The sequence below is a fragment of the Portunus trituberculatus genome, chromosome 34, assembly GCF_017591435.1.
Source record: "Portunus trituberculatus isolate SZX2019 chromosome 34, ASM1759143v1, whole genome shotgun sequence".
NCBI lineage: Eukaryota > Metazoa > Arthropoda > Malacostraca > Decapoda > Portunidae > Portunus > Portunus trituberculatus.
Genome location: NC_059288.1, coordinates 934,209 through 955,710, shown reverse-complemented (window position 1 = coordinate 955,710; position 21,502 = coordinate 934,209). Strand labels below are relative to the sequence as shown.

The 21,502-nt window shown below is 37.4% G+C and overlaps 1 protein-coding gene across 1 annotated transcript in view; it reads left to right on the top strand.

The window, feature by feature from the left end:
* Nucleotides 1–21,502, top strand: part of LOC123512540 (early endosome antigen 1-like) — a 98,688-nt gene that overhangs the window by 548 nt on the left and 76,638 nt on the right. The window contains exons 2-6 of the mRNA XM_045268966.1: nucleotides 1,137–1,216; nucleotides 8,458–8,728; nucleotides 9,167–9,330; nucleotides 13,849–14,046; nucleotides 15,452–15,586. Of these exons, the coding sequence (XP_045124901.1) occupies nucleotides 1,187–1,216; nucleotides 8,458–8,728; nucleotides 9,167–9,330; nucleotides 13,849–14,046; nucleotides 15,452–15,586 (798 nt within the window). The 5' untranslated portion in view covers nucleotides 1,137–1,186. The remainder of the gene's footprint in view (nucleotides 1–1,136; nucleotides 1,217–8,457; nucleotides 8,729–9,166; nucleotides 9,331–13,848; nucleotides 14,047–15,451; nucleotides 15,587–21,502) is intronic.

Here is a 21,502-nt window from a genome sequence, read left to right as displayed (position 1 = left end):
GCCAACCTCTGATTCCCAATAAGCTTGGATCTGTGGGAGATCGGTTTTTTTGGTTGGGGAACATTAAATCAAGTAATGTGCATTGCAAAAGGGTCAGAATTCAACAAAACCACATGAAAAAGACTCTGTAAATACTTTTTTAGTGGCAGTAGATTTCATGAGGATGTGAAAAGTGGAGGGTAATAGTAAGGGAGTGAAGGAGAGGGACGGGATTCAATAGTCAGTCGTGCTTTGTGTAAGGGTGCTTGAAGCAATTTTATTTATCATATGACATTATTTTTTCTCAACTAAATTCAACTTGGTCTCATAATCCGTGCAGGCTTATTCAGTGCATTGTGTGATTGGTTGATGAGGTGCACTAGCTGTGTTTGTTCTCTTAATTGTGGGAAGGACTTTCAGATCCCTGGTTTGGTAATTGATAGGCTACAGTGAACACCACCAAACTGTACCCACCTGACAAGATCTCATTAAAGGCACAAATGTACTTGATAAAGAAGGAGATGGATGCAAGTTGATACTTCTAGAACCCATATACATAGCAGAGAACAATCCTGCTATCGATTGCCAAACCAGGGATCTCCAAGTCTTTCCTGCAGTCAAGAGAACAACAAATACAGCAAGCAATATAAGCAAGACAATGCAATGAGTAAGTCTATGTGGACTTGAGCCACCAACACCCCATATAAGCCGTACTAGACACCACACACTTCAGACTGCCTGAAGATGATCCATTATGGTGAGGCATCATCAGCAATTGGGGAATAGGGATTAAGGGAATTGACAAGGATTAGTGGGTCCTCAGCTCAACACCTCCCTTGGCTAGAATACAGAAGGTAGAGAAAGACAACACTAATTTAAGAGGCAGGTTTCAGTACATTTGTCCCATTCTTTTGGCTAACTCTTGGACCTGCCCAGTGACTGGCATCTAAGTGGCCTTGGTTGATTGTTTTTTGTTGCTCTTTGCAAGATTTCTCCTCTCATAAAAGAAAAAAAAGCTAGCATATAGGAGACTAACCCTCACTTCTCAAAGACCAGTCAATACTATCTTCTACACAGACAGTCAGATGTAGCTACTTGTTATGTGTAATCTGGTACCAGTTATTGTGTGGCTAATAAATAAAATGTTCACCCCACAGGATCTGAGAGTGAGAGTGTTGTTGAAAAGGAACAACAGTAAGCCCCAGCTATGAATTCCTTCAAGAGTTTCATGAACAAAGTAAGTACAAAAGAATGATGAATAAAGGGCCTATCACACTGGCCTATGATATGCGGAACCAGGAACATTCACTCTAGATAGCTGGAACTTGCCCGGGATTAGCGGAACCAAGTTGGAATGGCTTCATATCCATCCCGGTTCTCCGTATGCTATCCCAATGGAAAAAAGTAAACATGATATATGTAATAAAAACCTTTCATTTGAACTAAAAAGAATGTGACTAAATTTTTCATATTGGAATATTAAATAATATTTCATCAATTTAGAAAGATAAAATATATATATATATATATATATATCATGTCGATAATTTGGGCTCATGGCAACCACCTCTGACTCTAAAGTTGCCGTCGTGCACGTTTCAGCTTTTCTCTAGTTTTTTTTTACTTAATTTTCTTTAACAAGAGGAAGTGCAAATGCAGTTCCTGGACAAAGCACAGACAGGTATAAGCGGCATGGTTTTGTTCTGGTTTATTTTGATTAGGCTTTGGCTTGGTTAGTGGGCCGTTTGCCTAGCATAACAAGAACACGGGCAGCGTGTGTGTGATAGTGTTCCTGGTTTCGTACCAAGAACCATGGCCCACGTTCCGCGTATCATAGGCCAGTGTGATAGCCCCTTAACTGTTAACAGTGATAACACGTACAGTTATTCATGTTCACCAATGGAAACTGCTGTACAATATGAGGAAACTTACAAGATGTCAGGCATTTCTACCTTATGTTTCCACATCATTTTGCTTGGTTTTAATTGCATTTCACAACTATATTTTCTGAAACTATTTGCCCTTTCAAGATATTTTTTCTTTTGTACTATAACTGATAAAAAGGCCCACTGAGGTGCTAGTCCCAAAAGAAAGGATGATTAATCAGGTTCATTCCAGACAAAAATAATGTTTATTATTACCAGTAAAAAGTAAGTGAGAAAAGGTGACACAATGATTATGATGTGAACCTTATGTAGTGTGATGGGCGTACATGTGAGAAGTGTGGTGTGGGTCGTGGCCTTGCTGCACAAGACTTTCTGCATTCTCTCACCTCTATACCATCATCCTCTCTAATGCAAGAATTAATCAGTAGTCTCAATCATTCATCCTCATCTCTGGTAAACTCTGGAACTCTTTGTCTGATTCTGTTTTTCTATCTTCCTATGGAGGTTTTAAGACACTTATCCTTAAATTTTCTATGATTCTTTTGACATCTCTTTTGGAATTGGTAAATCAGTGAGTCTTTTTTTTTTTTTTTTACTGTTGTTTTCTTGTCCTTGGCCAGTGCCCATCCTATATAAAAAGAAAAAAAAGATGTGTGTAATTTTGTGTAGCAACTTCACCATTGGCAGTCTTGGAACTAATTTGCAGTCAGTAGAACACCTCTCTCTTTTTCTTTTCTTTTTTTTGTTCTCTTCTACTTTATCTCATTTTTATTCTAAAAGCTGAATGCTGCGTCTGTGTGCACAACTTGACTTGCTCTCGTGCCCATGCTCTTGAATCGTCCGAGTTTTCTATCTGGATTCAACTCAAAAGTTGCTCTCTAATTAAATTTGTTTGGGCTATCTATCTCTCCCCTAACTCCTCTGACTATAAGAAATTACTTGACTATTTGATTTCTAAAGTGGAGCACATTTTGTCTCTATCTTTTCACAGAGATCTCCATCCTTAGAGATTTCATTGTTCACCAGTTTTAGCTTTCCTCTCCCCCACATTGTCATTCCTGATGAACTAACTTTCTACTGCAATCCTACATGACCTAGAGCAACTGATGTAACACCCTACTTGTATTCCTGATCATCTTGGAGATATGCCTAACATTCGTGACCTTTTTCTTATCTATAATCCTTCTGCTTATGCTTTTACCCTCTCTTCACTGTTGGGCTCCTCTGATCACAATCTCATATCTGTATCTTGTCCTATTTCTCCATTCCCTCCTCAGGATTCCCAAAAGTAGAGGTGTCTCTGGTGTTTTGCCTCTGCTAGTTGGGTGACCTAAGGAGGTATTATGCTGATTTTCCTTAGAATGATTACTATTTTGGTGTTAGGTATGCTGAACGCATAACAGAGATAATAGTGTCTGGCATGGAGGTGTACAGTCCTCACTCTTTTTCTCTATTTAAACCTTCCAAGTCTTGGTTTAACACAGTCTGTTCTTGTGCTGTACATGATAGAGATGTTGCCCACAAAAGATATGTGAGCCTTCCATCACCTGAATCTCATACACTTTATATTTCTGTATGGAATCATGCCAAGTCTGTTCTCCAATTAACCTGTTCTCCAATTAACCAAAACTTCTTCATTAATGGAAAATGTTGAAAATTTTTGAAATACAACTCCCCTGGAGATTTCTGGCATCTGGGCAAAAACAATTCCAGTAACTTTGCTTCTTCATCTTTCCCCCCTTTATTTAATTCTGATGGCACCAATACCATCTGATACCTGTCTCTGAAGCTGAACCTTTCTCTCAAACCTTTGCTAGAAATTCTACCTTGGATGATTCTGGCCTTGTCCCTCCCTCTCTTCCTGCCTCTGACTATTTCATGCCTTTGATTAAAATTCTTTGTAATTATGTTTTCCATGCCCTCGCTGGTCTAAACCCTTGGAAGGCTTATGGACCTGATAGTGTCCCTCCTATTGTTCTCAAAACTGTGCCTTGATGCTTGCACCTTGCCTGGCCAAACTATTCTAACTCTGTCTACCAACTTGCTGAAAGTTTGCCTACATTCACCCTGTTCCTAAAAAGGATGACTTTTGTAAAGCCTCAAACTACTGCCCTATAGCCTTAATCTCTTGCTTATCTAAAGTTTTTAATCTATCCTCAATAGGAAGATTCTTAAGCATGTCACTTCACAATCTTTTATTTGATTGCCAGTATGGCTTCTGTCAAGGCTGCTCCTCTGATGATCTGACTCTCCTTGCTGAGCCTCTTTTAGAGATTCTTGTGAAACTTTTGTTGTTGTGTTAGACATATCAAGAGCTTTTGATAGAGTCTGGCACAAAGCTTTGATCTTAAAACTACCTTTCTATGAGTTCTATCCTTCTCTTTGCAATTCTCGCTGACTGTTCTGTTGCTGCTCTGGTAGATGGCCACTGTTCTTCTAAATCTATTAACAGTGATGTTCCTCTGTGTTTTGTCCTGTCTTATTCATCAGTGATCTAAACAAAACTTGCCTCATCCATTCCTATGCTGATAATACCACACAGCACTTTTCTGTCTTTTTTTAGATGACCAATACCACACAGCACTTTCTTGTCTTTTTTTTAGATGACCAACCCATCAGAAAGTAAACAAATCATGCAGGGATGCCACAGAAAGCCTGACCTCTGATCTTTCTAAGATTTTTTATTAATCCAGAGAAAATTTCTATTATTAAATGCCTCAAAAACTCAATTCCCTTATCTATCTATTCAACACAAACTACCAGACAACCATTCTCACTTCTTCAGTGACATTCAAGTGTCACTTTCTTTACACATTTTGTACAGTTGCCTTACCTGTCCATGTATTGAGTATGCTTCATGTACAAGCATTGTTCCACTCATACTGTTCTTTTAGACAGGATGGAATCAGAAGCTTTTTGTCTTAGCTCCTCCTGTAATTGACTGTCTTCAGCCTCTTTCTTACTGCTGCACGGTTGCATTTCTTGTTATCTTCTATTGCTATTTTCATACCAGCTACTCTTTTAATCTAACTGCATCCCTTCCCTCCTCTCATGTCCTTGCTGCAGAAACCTGTCGTCTTTCTACCATCCCTATTCTCTCCACCTCTCTAATGCAGTAGTTAACCAGAATTCAAATCATTCATCCCTTTCCCTGGTAAACTGTGGAATTCCTTGTACACTTATCCTCTTACTTCGATTAGCACTTTTGACTACCGTATTTTACGGCTTGGAAGACGCACCCTAATATTTGAAAGAAATTTCTAAGAAAAAAAAGTCATTCTCATACAAGAACGCATTCACCATATACCCGACCACTGAACACAAAAACATAAGAAGCAAGGAGCCTGCAAAACACTATCATTTCACCACTCATTACAAATTTGCTGGAGCACCCACCACAAATTTAAAGCTATGTAAATAAAAACACCATAGGTAAATACATATACACAGTGAAACAGTCCATCTCTTCTTGTTTGAATGAGTAAGCTTCTTGGATGTTCTATCAATAAAGGTATAAAGGCACCTGGCATGATGTGTGTGTGTGTTCGTGTGCATGTATTTGTGTGTTGCAATGAGACGAGGGAGCGGCCCGTTTTCTCCACACGCTGAGTAGGCTGCAGGAAGGATTATGGTATTGGAAATACTTGTAACACCTAAGTACTGAGTTTACATAATATAAAAGGCTAAATTGAATGGTACTTAAGCTAACATCATAATGTGATGACTCAACATACAAATCCAGGTCGCTATCTGTCAAGTTTCCAAGCTCACTTGAGGTTGGATGCTGCCTTACAATACAACATTCATCTTGGAAGACGCACTAGTATTTTTCAGGGTATTTTTTAGGAAAAAAAGTGCGTCTTGTAAGCCGTAAAATACGGTATGTCACTGTAGGATTGGCACTTCAGTGGATTTTTTTTTTATTGCTATTTTTCTTGGCTTTAACCAGAGCCCCTCCTACATAAAAGAAAGTGTGATGGTCACACAGGTATGTATTGCCTAGTGTCCATATTAATAAAGACACGTTCAAGCACTCCTAGAAGTACTTTTATTCTTGACTTTGCTTCAAAAAGCAGTTTTTCTTTTATTTCAAAGCAACAGCTGCTCCTAACTGCAAAAATGCTACTTAAGTACGTAGTTGCTTTTTTTTAGATGTAGCAACATTATTTTGAGTCAAGTACGTATAGCAAGATGTCACTCTTTTGGTGGTACAATGAAACCTTGGTTATCTTAGGAACAAATGAATTTTCTGACAAATTTTGAACTCATAATTGCTTTGGTTGTTGTACGTACCATAATTAGATTCTGGAACAAAGTTACTGATTTCAAATATTAAAAAGCAAAAGTGAAGCTGCCATCGATTACTAATTTGTATTTTCTATAAATGCATATTTCCTATTGTATTTACATATATACAGTGGAGACTCCATACTCGAACTTAATTAATTCCAAATGGCTGTTCGAGTATCAAAAAGTTTGACTATGAATACCTATAAATCAGGTAATTCGTTCTAATCTTAGCAAAACCTCAAGTTTAGAAAAATTTCAATGTAATTTTTTTTTATATATAATTTTGATTTGTACATGCCATAAGTAAAGGCTGGTGATAGATAACATAGAAGAGGAGGGCAGAAGGGAAAAGCCCACCAATAAGAATTTTTGGTATCACTGTAAGTTTCTAAATGAAAACTACCATGTTGTTTTTCTCATGACTGTGGCAGGACAAGGAATGCACACCAGTATCCAGTATACCGGAATACTGGCATTTTTATTTTTTACCCATAATTCAGTACCAGAATGGGACAATGGCAGTGGTGGGGAAGATGAGGCAAGAATTTTGTTTACAACCATGTGTGCAGCCATTTGATTACCAGATAATTTCACAATTAGTAAATAAGCCTTTGGTGTTAATGTAAGTTTATAAATGATAAACTACAGACAGAATGCACTAGAATGTTATTCTGAAGACTGCAGCAGCACAACTGTAGGGGGAGGGGGAGGAAGAAGCTAAGGAGCCTTTGTTTACAATCTGTGTTATTGAAAAGTTTGACTGTTTAGATGTTTGAGTATTGAGTCTCCACTGTACAGTATTTGGAGAGACAGAGTAAGATATTAATTCATTAATTCAGTCTCTGAGACACATTAGTTGAATGTGAACCAGCTGAAGAGCTGCAGTGTATACATACAGTTTTTGGTGCTCAGGAATAATCCCAATCTCTCTAATGCCATCACTACTGCCTGCTGCACAACTGCATCTTCCCAGTAGCTTTACCCGACAGCAAGATGTGTTAGTGTAATGATCACCTTCATTTTGTTGGAGATTTGCTGTTCTCTGTGTGTTAAGGTTTCCCATACTAGATTGGTAATAAGGAGGATATCTAAACTCCCTAAACAGTATCTTCTGATGATTTCTATATCACTAAAATCATTCAATGCATCCTTCCTGGATAAATTATTTCTGAGCTGTGCTTGAGATGTACTGGTAAGCTGTTAAGACAGAGTGGACATGTGTCTGGAAATGGATGAACCCATTTTACATTGACTCCTACGGGGAAATAACTACAGTTATCTAAAATTTGGATTTCAAGCAGCATTTCTAGAATAAATTAAGTTTGAGAACTGAGGTTACACTGTAGTTTATGTTTGTGAATTAATCTTGAATATTTCTTAAGTAATTCTAGACTATTTCTAAATATATATATATATATATATATATATATATATATATATATATATATATATATATATATATATATATATATATATATATATATATATATATATATATATATATATATATATATATATATATATATATATATATATATATATATATATATATATATATATATATATATATATATATATATATATATATATATATATATATATATATATATATATATATATATATATATATATATATATATATATATATTATTATGCATTGTTCTCTTGTGAAGATTATTTTTAAAGGCCACAGAGGTAGTGAGTTGGATTGTGATAGGTATTTCTCCCATTAGTGATATAAAATTATTGTTCAACTATCTCTACTATCATATTAACACTTGTAAACATTTCTAAAATTTTTTGTAAAGCCTTTTAAAATTGGATGAAGTAAAACTGCAAAGCATTCCAGAATGCACTATCTAAGAGCCACCTCCAGTCACCACATCAGATCAGCTCATTAGGATGAGGATTAAATGTGGAAGACAAGCAAGACTTTTATGTAAGAGGGCCACTGGCCAAGAGGGAACAATAAATTAAAATAAGAAAGGGTCCCACTGAAGTCAGTGCCAAATAAAAGGTAAAAAATTATCAACTAGAGTTGGAGAATAAGTGTCTTAAAGTTAAAGCCTCCCTTTTGATTGAATTGAAGTCATAGGAAAGAGGAAATGCAGAAGCAAGCCAGAAGTTGCCTGGTTCTTTGTAAGGTGCTTTAAGGTAAGATTTAGTCTGTGAGGATCCTGTACTGGGAAGGGAGACCCTATGAGTCTTGAGAACAACCCATGAGATGCTCGCAGGTGAGACAGCTACATATTACGTCTCATTTGGGCAAATCTTCCCTAGCATGACATGTATTTGCCCTCAGGTGGGTGAGCGGGTGAGGGAGGCTGGGCCGCAGCTGCCATCACAGTCAGCCGGCAATGGGGAAGGGCCAGATGGGGCCCCTGGAGGTGCAGTGGAGGGTTTCCTGTGCCCCACCTGCTTCCTCAGCTTCCCCACACCTGAGCTGCTGCAGGACCATTATGAGGCGGAGCACATTGAACCTGCTGCCAACTACTTGTGTCCCGTGTGTAAGGCAAGACTCAACTCACAGCAGGAACTGGAGAAGCACTACAGCACCATCCACAGCATGAAAGGTACACCATTACATTTTGCAGTTAAGTAAGAACAGTGTTACAGGTGCTGATGGCTTAAACAATGGCTTGGCATAGAACAATGGTTGCATAAAAGATGAAGATGAATAAAAGGATTAAAAAAAAAATGATTTTGGAAAATGCTGAATTACTGTAGATAAAACAGAGTAGTCACGTGACATGTAGAGGTTATATGAAGAATCCATTAAGGTGAATTATCTTTGTGATTTTTTAAAATAATTCATTTGTGAGTATTGGAGCTTATCATGATTGTAGTCTCTCTCTCTCTCTCTCTCTCTCTCTCTCTCTCTCTCTCTCTCTCTCTCTCTCTCTCTCTCTCTCTCTCTCTCTCTCTCTCTCTCTCTCTCTCTCTCTCTCTCTCTCTCTCTCTCTCTCTCTCTCTCTCATCTACCACAACCCCTCACCACTTCCCTGCTGCAGATACAAGTGGCCACAGTCTGGAGGCGCTGCGGGAGGAGCTGACAGAACTCTCCACCAATCTGCGGGAGGAGCGGTGGTACTCAGAGGAGCTCAAGAAGGAGGTGGAGCGGCTGCAGGATGCCTTTAAGAAGAAAGATGGAGGAGAGGACAACTTTGTGCATAAAGTGAGGAGGCATTTGTGTTGACTTGTTTATACTTTGAATTACTTGTTAGGGCTACTATGGTATTTTTTATATGTAAGAATCTCACTAGTCAAAGTTAACAAAAAAAAAAAAAAAAAAAAAAGAGGAAAAAAAAGATCCCTCTGAGGTGCCAGTCACAAAAGATACGTCAAGAGAATCATAGAAAGTTAGAGGAGAGGATAAGTGTCTTGAAATCTCCCTCTGGAAAGACTTCAAGTCATATGAAAGTGGAAATATAGAAGTAGACAGGAAGTTCCAGAGTTTAACAGAGAAAGGGATGGATGATTGAGAATGCTGGTTAACTCTTGCATTAGAGAGGTGGACAGAATATGGGTGAGAGAAAGACAGTCTTGTGTAGCAACACCCTGAAAGTAGGGGAAATACATTTAGCAAGATCAGAAGAGCAGTTGGCATGAAAATAGTGATAGAAAATAACAGAGATGCAACATTGCAGTGATAAGAAAGAGCCTGAAGACATGAGTTGAACCACCCAACATACATGTGAAATATATTCCATACATAGACAGATAAGGCCCTGTACAAAGCTAGTAGCTCGAGTTGGGGGGGTGGGGGGGCTTGAGAAAAACTAGCATTGACAACTTATAATGCTTGATTTCATAAAGTCTGTTTTAGCTAGAGATTAGGTGTGAAGTTTCCAGTTTAGGTTATGATTTAAGGACAAACCAGGGATATTCATTGTAGAAGAGGGGAACAATTAATTGACATTGAAAAGAGGGGATAGTTTTAAGGAAGATTGTGGTGAGTTGATAGATGGAGAAAATGAATTTTGAGGCATTGAACACTACCAAGTTTTTTCTATCATAATCAGAAATTTTAGATCAAAAGTCAAGCATTCTTTGGCTTGCCTTTATGAACTGTTTACTTCCTGAAAGGTTGGTTGTTTCCGAAAAGAAGTGGAAAAGTGCAGGGTGGTATTATCAGCGTAGGAGTGGATAGGACAAAAAGTTTAGTTTATAAAACCATTGATGAATAATCAGAAAAGAGTGGCTTATAGTACAGAATCCTGAGGAACACCACTGTTAATAGGTTTAAGGTGGAAATTCTGCTGCTCATTGCCAATATTTGCTAATATCGGTTTCTGTGTCATCGTATCTTTATTTTCTCATCAAACATTTTCACACTATGTATTAATATGCAATGCTTCTCTACTAGTAATAGGATAAAGAAAGCTGATGTAGTTTTGTGCAGTGCTTTATTTTTGGCAACAAAAATGTTCAAAATCATGATAAAAACTTTATAAATAGGAAAGCAATGGGGAGTTTTCAGAACTAATTGCCAGATGTCACCACTGCTACATATTCCCTACTGACATGAACTAAAATATTGCTGTATTAAATCCCAAGTGCATACAGATGCATAGAACATTGATTATTATGATACTATTGACATTCTGTATCTACTTTTAAATATCCTGTATGGATAATTTTAGAAGTTGATCAAATTTTTTTTTTTTCTGATTATCTTTTAATATTGCTACCAATATCTTACATATGGTATATTGCAAGTCTAAAATCTATTGATTTGGACAATGAAAAAGGTAAAAACTTTGACTGCACTATATAGTATGATCCAGCATACTCAATAACATCGTGATATATGGGTATAGTTATTTTCATGGGGATTATAACATTGCTTTCACAAGTCAAGATCAGAATCAAGATGTGGCAAAAACAATCAAGTGCAGAACAAGCATATCACAGAACTACTGTAGAGTGAGGGAAGGGGAATATATGAAGCCTTCCTTTTCCTTATAGCATAGTGGCATAGACATTACAGCAGGAATTAACTATTCAACAGTGTATTTGTTAAGTTAACTGTTGGGCTGTCCAGGATGGCTTAAACAGCAACACTCTCGCCAGGACACTTGAGTTGCCTATTTTTAATTAGAATTTTATTTCCTTGTACTAGTAAGTTGATTTGTGTGGTTTGGACTTTTAAGTGACACAGACATGTTGTTTTCATGTTTACTGTTGACTGGATTAATACATTTCTGATCAAGGGTATACTCTTTTGGAAATGTGGAGATGACCAAACAAGCCTCAATGCCAATTCATGAGAAAATCAACTTATATACATTTGTTCATCAATAGGGTTTGATTTTGCCTGTGTTACGACTTAGAAGGAATTATGTGGAAAAATATATATCAATTTTTTGCATCTTTATGTTTATATAATGACACTGCAGGTATGTTCTATATTAGCTCTGTGAGAGCAAAGGGGACATGTATTGTGCTGCCACCTGGTGACAACAACTAGTTCTGAAAACTCGCCACTTGCTTTTAGTCAGATAATAAACATAAAGAAACTGCAGCATTTTTTGTATACGAAGCTGAAGTTACAATTAATTTTTAGATATCGCAGAGTGTTTTTTCTGTCTGAAACTCAAGTTTTCTAAGTCTCCCATGAGTTAATCTGATAAAATTAATACCTGATCTTGCTGTGATTTATAAAGATGAGTGTGATGATCATTTTGTTGCAAGAATGTTAAGATTTGGTCAATTATGGACAGAATTATTCAACATTTAATGTGCAAAAGTACCGTATTTTTTGGCTTACAAGACACACTTCTTTCCCTCTGGAATACCATGAAAAATACCTGTGTGTCTTCCAAGATGAATGTTGTATTGTGACAGCAATGTCCAGGCTCAAGTAAGCTTTGACGGTCACTATATTGGCTTGACTGATAGGGACATGGATTGTATGTTGTCATTATATTATGAGATAATATAAGTAATGGTCTAATTCAGTCTCTTATATGATATAACCTCACTACTTTGTACAAGTATTTCCAATGCCATAAACCTTTCTGGAGCCAAGCCACAAACCATAATGCCAAACGGACAGAATCAGACAAGTGATGAATGTAAACAAACCAGTAACATACGTGCCACCATGTTTATGTTGGGAGACTCACTGTTTCAGTGTGTGTGTATTTATCAACAGTAGTTGTAATTATCTAGGTGTACATTTGTGGTGAGTGCTCCAGCAAACTTGTAGTGAGTGCTGAGACAGTAGAAAGTTTTAAGAAAAAGTCACATAAATTCATGGATATGGTGAAGCTGTTCTTGTATGAGAATGACTCAATTTTTTTTCTCAAAATTTCTCTCCAATATTAAGGTGCATCTTCCAAGATGCAGTGTCTTGTAAGCTTTAAGATACGGTAAGTTTTGAGAAGATGGTGTTTGTGTAAACATCTCTTATACTACATAAAAATCACTCCAACATGCACCAAATCCAAATATTTACTTACATAATTCTTCAACCATTCCTGGGAGACTGATAGTGGTTGTTTAGGTAGTTTCAGGCCATGTTGCATCACATTTATGTCACCATTATAGCCTATACGGAAGGTGAGTTCTACCAAGCCTCTCTAAAGGAATTAAAGTTCCTGGTTCTCTGTTATTGTCATATTGGAATATATAACTTAAACTGTGTCTCTAAGTAGCTGACAAGATGTGGGTGTCATAGATGGAGGAAAAAATCAGGCTGGCTTGGTGGTGGTGGTAGTGGTGGCACAAGGTCCAAGCACAAAGATACAGTTTCAGAAAACAATAGGAAGAATCCCATCAGGTCCATGAGACTTACAAGGGTTAAGGTCAGCAAGGGCATGGAAAACATTACTGTGAAAGATCTTAATAGATAGCATGAAGTAGACAGAGATTGGAGGAGAGGGAGGAACAAGCCCAGAATCATCCAAGGTAGAGTTTTTAGCAAAGGTTTGAGAGAAGAGTTCAGCTTTAGAGACAGATGAAATGGCCACACAATGAGGGAGTGAAGCAACAGAGAAAGATGAATAACTTTCTCATGACAGTCCCTTGAAGGAAGTTGCAGGAGGATTGAAGGCACAACTTGACTTGATTAGGCCAGTATTCAAAGATAGCTAGCCATCTTTACATGAGTGTTTCTCTTAAACTTATCAGGTATTTTTGCCTCTATGGTTGAAAATTATTATTCATTGTTTTTTTTAATGTAAGGTGAACACTGGCTATTGACAAAAAAAAAAATTAAATAAATGTGTCCACTGAGGTGTCAGTCTCCAAAGAAAAGTCCAAAGGATCATCCAAATTTGGAGGATAAGTGTCTTGAAACCTTTCCTGAAATAGTTCAAATCATAGGATATACAAAATATAGAATTTTAAGTTTGCTTCTGGCTAAATGAAAATTATTGTTCCTCGTACTTTCTTTCCCAAGCTTCAGTTTTTTATTCCTGTATCTCTTTTTTATTCACATGACTAAGGATATTTATTATCATTCATCATATTTGTCCTTTTAGTATGTGTGTGTGCCTGTGGACGAGTGAAAATGATAATTCTATCCTTCTTCACACTTTTGATTTTATTAGATGTCTTTTCTGTGGATAAAAGATTATTATTATTATTCTCTCCTACTTTCCTCTATGGTTTTATTTCATTAGCTGTCTGTACCTCACTTCCTGTGGATGAAGGAAAATTACTATTCATGCCTGCCATCCTTTCCCAGTCTCAGCTAGAGGCCGTGGAGGAATCCAAGAAACTGCTCACCTCAGAGGTTGTGCTGCTCAGGAAACAGCTTGCTGAGTCCATCGAGGGCAATGGCAGCCTACGGCAAGAGAAGGATGTCCTGGAGACACGAGCCTCTGAGTTTGCTGTGGAGAGAGCTGAGCTGCGGGCCACCCTAGACACTCTGCAGGCAGAGAAGGTGTGCTACAGTGACATTGGTGGTGGTGGTGGTGGTGGTAGATCCTTTTCATTGTTGCAGTTTGACTGGAGTGTTCCCTTTATCCATTACAGGACCAAAGGAGTGAGGTGGATTCTGTATTTGTGTTTATTTGTGTTGGGTGGTTTATTAGGTGGACTGTACTCTTTTGAATCTTAAGCTCATAATTTGATCCTGAGCTGCTCTTGTAAGCTCATAACTATTTAGGTTGTGGCATAAAAACATGTTCCTTTCCCTTAGTACATGCTGGCTTCTCCATTCTACAAGTTTTATTCTGTTCTCTGTATCTCCTTCATGTAGTATTTGCTTGTTTTATCATTGGACACTAGAATCACATTGAATTATGGTTATATTAAAGTGAGTTCAGATTAAATAGATATAATTTACTTAAAGGGAAGGACAAAGCTATGTGTTTTATGTAGAGATGGTGAGAAAGTTCTGCTTGTTATCGGTATTTAACAGGCAAAATGAAAGTGAGAAGAGCAGCTTTTCTTATAAAGACAGCAGTTGTGTGGCATATTGTGCTTGACCTTGTCTCACACTTTTGTCGTCACTTGTTTAGTACCCCACAACATGATACTGGCCTTTCCTCTCCCACCTAACTAAAATATGATTAAAAAAAATCTGCATTCTTCACTTCTGTTCTTGTACTTTCACTTCAATTTCCTCTCATTCCTCTCCTACATGATAGTGGTGCTTCCTCTTTCACTTTGCTAAAATATGATTGAAAGATTTGCACTCCTCTTTTCTGTTCTTGTACTCTCACTTTTCTCTCTCTCTCTCTCTCTCTCTCTCTCTCTCTCTCTCTCTCTCTCTCTCTCTCTCTCTCTCTCTCTCTCTCTCTCTCTCTCTCTCTCTCTCTCTCTCCCCCCCTTCCCTTTTACTTGTACTTTCTTTAATTTTTCACTCATTTCTTCTCACTGATATTGTCCTCTTATGACTCACATTTTCCTGTTCTCCCTCCTTTTTTTTCTTTTATGTAGATCAAAGTCAACAAAAAAAGAAAAAGAAAGGTCCACTGAGGTCCAAGATCTTAAAGAAAGTCAAAAGAATCATCTGAAACTGTAGAATAAGTGTCTTGAAACTTATCTTTTAAAAAGTAAGAGTCATAGGAATGAGGATATGCAGAAACAGGCAAGAAGTTTGAGTTAATTAGAATAAGGAATGAATGAATGGAAGGAGGAAATGCAGAAACAGAGAGGGAGTTCTGACTTAATTAGAAAAAGGGGTGAATGAATAGAGGTAGGAAATATAGAAAGAGAGAGAGAGAGTTCCAGAAATGAGAATGCTGTGAAACACTTGTCCAAGGCCATGGTTATGTTTTGGGTGATGAGTGAAGAGTGCAAATGTTTTAAGTTATATTTTAGCTCACTAACCTTTCACTCAGGTTGGGCTGGAGTCAGAGCTGCATGAGATCAGGTCAACTCGGGCTAACCAGGAGAATCAGGACCAATCAGAGAGTCACTACCTACAGCAGGAGGTTAGCCGGCTACAGGACCAGCTGGCTAGTAAAGAGAAGGAGGTGAGTGTGGTGGTGGTGGTGGCATCACTGGTTGTGGTGAATGCTTTCCTTTGTATCTTTTTGAGTGTAGTTTTCTCGATATTTTTTACAATAAGCTTAACTGCACTTAGATACATCCTTTTTAGCTTATTCACTGTTCTTTCCATTTTTATCTAAGCTTAACTGCATTCAAATACATCATTATAAGCTTAATTAGACTTTGTTTTCTGCATTTGTTCCATTATAATCTAAGCTTAACTACACTCAAGAGACCATGTTAAGCGTAATTATATTCAAATCTATCCTGTGACACTTAAGTTGCATTCAAATATAAACTAATCAAACTTAATTGCACTCAAATGTATCATGTTGAGCTTAATTGCATCAAAATATATCATGTTAAGCTTAATTGCACTAATATTACATCCTTGTTAACCCTTTCACTGGCATTATTGTCATTCCTTAACATTCCAAGTATTGAAAATTGTTTGTATTCATGCAGGAGAAGAGAAAAAGAGATTAATGTTCTTTTATAGGCAACAGAGCAATTTACAGTGGCCAAAGTAAGAAGTCAAATGTCTAGAAAGCTGTAATTGTGAAAATGTTCCATCAGTGAAAGGGTTAAGCATAGAAGCACTCTAATTTATCATGGCAAACTTAATTGTACTCAAGTAGGTGAGCTTAATTACACTTGTGAGTTATCATGTTCAGTTTCAGTGCTCTTACACACACCCTGCTTAATTGAATGGCCTTCTGCCTTCCTTTGCATATTCTCCTTGCTTTAATTTTTATTTACTGCTTCCTTTAGTGCTTCTCTCATGTGACTTCTTTCTCTTTTCTTTCTCCAGCTTCTTTTCCTCAAACCCTTCGTAGCTAAAGTTTGCATCCACCCTTCCCTTCACTAAAATATCTTTATTATTTAATTCAGTAGCAGAATTATTTACCCGTTTTAAGGTTAACTGTCATGCATTTGTCATAGTAATACTCTCAGTTAGTAATCTAATATCACAGTGGTTCCTTGTATATGTTTGTCCTCACCATTGCTTGGTAGAGAAAATATACACTGGTCATATTTCATCACTAATATTTGTTGCTATTTTGTGTTTCCCAAGCTTGTGTTTGTATACGTGTTTTCAAACTCTCAGGTGAACAGTGTGCATGGATGGAAAATTCTGTCTTTATACTATACCTATCTCCAGTGTCATGCTTCTCTGTGCATCATGAAAATACTGAGAAATTGGTGTGAAGATTTTTTTTTTTTTTTTTTTTTTTTTTTTTATGGTAGACAACCTGACCAAGGATTGAATCTTGCTTTGAAGGATAGAGTACAGTGCTGTATATTTCAAGATGAAAGACCATATTGTGAAACACTTTTGTCTGCACTTTGACTACTTTTAAAAATATTTTGTTCAAGAGACAGGTTTCATGAATGTTTCTAGGGTTTTGGTGATAGATAGATAGGGTGTCTAGATTTTTAATAAGAGAGAAACAGTCATGTGAAGATGGCTAGTCATCTCTTATCAAGTTAGATTGTTCCTGCAGTTCTCCAGGGACTTCCTTCCAGGTATTGCCATGAGAAAGTTGTCTGTCTTTCTCTGTTGCTTTGTTCCCTCATTGTGTGTTGGTGAAGCCTAATACAAGTGAATTCTTGCACTATTATTATTAAAAATGGCAGAGTTAGGACTCAAAATGGTAATTACCTATAAGGTATTTAAGGAATTTTTAACTATCAATTTTGAGATGTTTTTCAACTGTGTTTTGAAGGGTTGTTAATTACAAGATCTTGAATTATCACTTTGATCATTCTTAGGAATTTGCATGTTAGGTTTCATGGTTGACACCAGTCTTTAACATCTATCTTTTATTTTTGTATCATTTGTAAATTTCTTTTCTTCTTCTTCTTCTTCTTCTTCTTCACCTAAGTTTCTAAAAGAGGATGACTAAGACTCAGTAAGGAAAGCCAAAGATCACCAATAAAGTGGCCTTGACGGAAGCCATACTGGCAATCAGATAGAAGATTATAAAGTGACATGTTTAGAAATCTTGTTGAGGAGTTGATTGAAAACTAGATAGGCAGGAAATTAAAGTAATTGGACAGTAGTTTGAGAGATTAGAATAGTCATCCTTTTTTGGAACAGTCTAAGTGTAGGCTAACTTCCAACAAAAAGGAAAGGTAGAAGTCAATAGACAGAGTTGAAAGAGTTTGATGAGGCAAGGTACAAGCATGAAGGCACAGTTTTTGAGAACAGTAGGAGGGACCCCATCTGGTCCATAAACCTAGCCAGCTAGGATATGGAAAACATTATTGTGAAAGATTTTAATTGCTGGCATGAAGTAGTTAGAGGAAAGAGAGGGAGGGACAATCCTTAAATCATCCAAGGTAGAGTTGTTAGCAAAGGTTGGAATTAAGAGTTCATAATTATTTAGAAATAGATGGAAATTAAGTAGTCATTTGTTATAGTTAGAGAATTTAAGTGAGAGGTAGACAGTGCAGATAAATTTAGTTTGAGAATGACTTTGTAGTTGTAGCCAAATGCCAGAAAACTCAAGGGTGTGTATGGGCTCAAGAGCAAGTTCAAGTCATTGCACACATAGGCACAACATCCAGTTTATAATAAAGATGAGAATAGAGAAAGTAAGAGGAACAGAAAAGAGGCTACTGTCAGTTGCCTCAGATACCTGTGTTTCAATGAGGAAAAGATGAGGTTTAGGAGAGGAGAGGTGGTGTTCTACAGATTAAAAATTAGATCCAAAACTGTGAATGTTGATGAATTTAATGAAGAAAAGGTTGATGAGGGTGTCAAGACATTTAGGATTGATACTGGAAGAGCAGCCCGACCAGGAGATATTTATTTCTTATTCTATCCTGATTACTGATTTTGAAGGTTTTGCTGCTCTTTGTGTGTTTCACTGTTTGATCTGCTGCAGTCTCTGACGAGACAGCCAGACGTTACCCTATGGAATGAGCTCAGAGTTCATTATTTCCGATCTTCGGATAGGCCTGAGACCAGGCACACACCACACACCGGGACAACAAGGTCACAACTCCTCGATTTACATCCCGTACCTACTCACTGGTAGGTGAACAGGGGCTACACGTGAAAGGAGACACACCCAAGTATCTCCACCCGGCCGGGGAATTGAACCCCGGTCCTCTGGCTTGTGAAGCCAGCGCTCTAACCACTGAGCTACCAGGCGTTGGTTCATGTACTGTGCTTAGAATGGATCTGATTGTATTTGTATGCTCAGAGAGAGAGAAAAAGAGAGAGAGAGAGAGAGAGAGAGAGATTGTTTGGTTGTGGATTTGTGTTATGTGTGTGTATGTGTGTGTGTGTGTATTTACCTATTTGTATTTACCTATTTGTGTATTACAGGGCCTGAGCTAAGCTCTCTGTGTCTTGTCTCCTTGTCCATTCCTGTCATATCTCTCTTTCATCTGATTGACACACACCGCGTCAACGACATGACTGCTCAGTTTATTTCACTTATCAATGCTACGATGCGGGAAACTGTATTTTCTCACGTCATTTAGACAGATGTCCTTTATTAGCTTTTTTCCATGTCCTCGGAGATGATTACTTGTGGTCACCTTTATCAACTCTCTATCCAGTATGTCAATCTTGTTCACCAATTTATACATAGTTATCATGTCTCCTCTTGTTCTTCTCTCTTCTTTCCTCATAGTCTAACTCCCTGTGTCCTGGTACCATCCTTGTTGCCAGCCTTTGTACCCTTTCTACCTTCTTCACATTTTTCTTCATATACGGTGACAGACACATGCTGCATATTCTAGCTGGGGTCTTATTAAGGTACATAATATCTTCTTCATCATTCCTTCATCTAGGTAGTGGAATGCAAGGCCAATATTTTGAAGCATGTTGTATGTTTTAAAAAATCTTGTTAATGTGTTTCTCCGGTGACAAAGTGTTTTGCATGGTTACTCCTAAGTCTTTCTCCTCATTGGTTTCTTTAATTTTCTCATCACCCAGTCTGTAATCCCTGTTTGGTCTGTATCTACTTCTTCCCAATTTCATAACATGGGTCTTGTCTATATTAAATTCCATCTGCCACTCTTTACTCCACTCATATATTTTATCAAGATCTACCTGTAACTTGTTACAATCTTCCACATTCTTTACTCTCCTCATAATTTTAGTATCGTCCATAAACATGTTCATATAACTGTCAATTCCTACTGGCATATCATTAACATAAATCAAAAACATGATGGGACCCAGCACTGACCCTTGTGGAACTCCACTGGTTACCTTCTTCCACTCGGACTTCCTTCCTCTCACCACTGTTCTCATTTCTCTTCCCATTAAGTAATTTTCCATCCATTTTGCTAGTTTATCATTTACTCCTCCAGTCATCTTTAGTTTCCACATCAGTCTATTGTGTGGTACTTTATCAAAGGCCTTTCTCAAGTCCAGGTAGATAGCATCCACCCATCCCTCTCTATGTTGTAGTATGTCAGTCACTCTTGAATAAAAACATAATAAATTGGATACACGATCTTCCTTTTCTGAAACCAAACTGCCTTTCACTCAGAATGTTTTCACTTTCTAGATACTCACTCCACTTAGCTTTAATTACTTCTTCACATACCTTGCACAATATACTAGTCAACGATACTGGTCTATAATTTAGTGGTTCCATTCTACTACCATTCTTATATATAGGCACAATGTCAGCTCTTTTCCACTCTTTCGGGACTAATCCTGTTCGTATGGAGGTTTCCACAATATCAAATACGGGGTTCAACAATTGATCCTTATATTCATTTAGCAACCTCCCAGATATGCCATCAGGCCCCATTGATTTATTAATATCCAGATTGCTTATAATTTTCCTTACATCTTCCTTAGTAACCATGATGTCCTGCATTTGCTTTATTTCCGTAGGCCTTCCTCCCATAAAATGCTCCTCCTTTGTAAACACTTTGTAAAAGTTGTCGTTCAAAATTTCAGCTATATCTCCAGCATCTTCATATACTTCTTCCCCGTTTTTTACTTTTTCTATTGCCTCCCTTTTATTTAGTTTTCCATTTATGAATTTGTAAAACATTTTGGGTCACTATCACAGTTTTCCACCACCCTCTGTTCATATTCCTTCTGTGCTGTTCTCCTTACTTCAACATATCTATTCCTTGCTGTTTTGTAGCCTTCCCTTGATAATACATCACTGTTTTTCTTAAGTTTCCTCCATGCCTTTTCTTTGTTTTTTTGCTTCTTCACAATTTCTATTAAACCACTGTTTATTATTTAAAGCCCCCTTTCTGTAATATGGCACAAACTTTTTCACAGCAGAGTTATACAAATCCATAAATTTATCGTACTTCAATTGCATATCCCTTTCCTGGTATACTACGGACCAGTCAGTTTCATTAAAGAACTCCCTTATATGGTTATAATTTGCCCTAGTATAATTTAATTTTTCCTCCCTGCGTTCCACAATCTTATTCGTGCTTAATTCTGTATCCAGCTCAAAGCTTAGGACATCATGATCACTTTTCCCCAAGCGACTTTCATGTTCAATTTCCTCTTTTAGAGAGATTCCCCTGGTAAATACCAAATCCAACCTTGCTGAAACATCTTGTCCCCTGCACCTTGTTGGTGATCTCACCCACTGTGCCATCAAGTTATTTGTTGCTACCTTTAACAATTCTTCTGCCCACTTACCACCATTCACCACTTCGTAGTCTTCCCACACTATTTCTTTGCAATTAAAGTCTCCAACTATCATCACTCTTTCCTTCTTTTGAGTTCTTGCTTCATTCTGTCTAGAGTATTTCTCATCACCATTTGGTACTGTTCATATTCCCAAGCACTGGTTCTGGGTGGTATGTATACTGTTATAATATTAAGGTGGTAATTGATGACTCGATATCAATATCGGTTTTTTGGCTCTCCCATTGCTATTTTTTCACCGAATTCA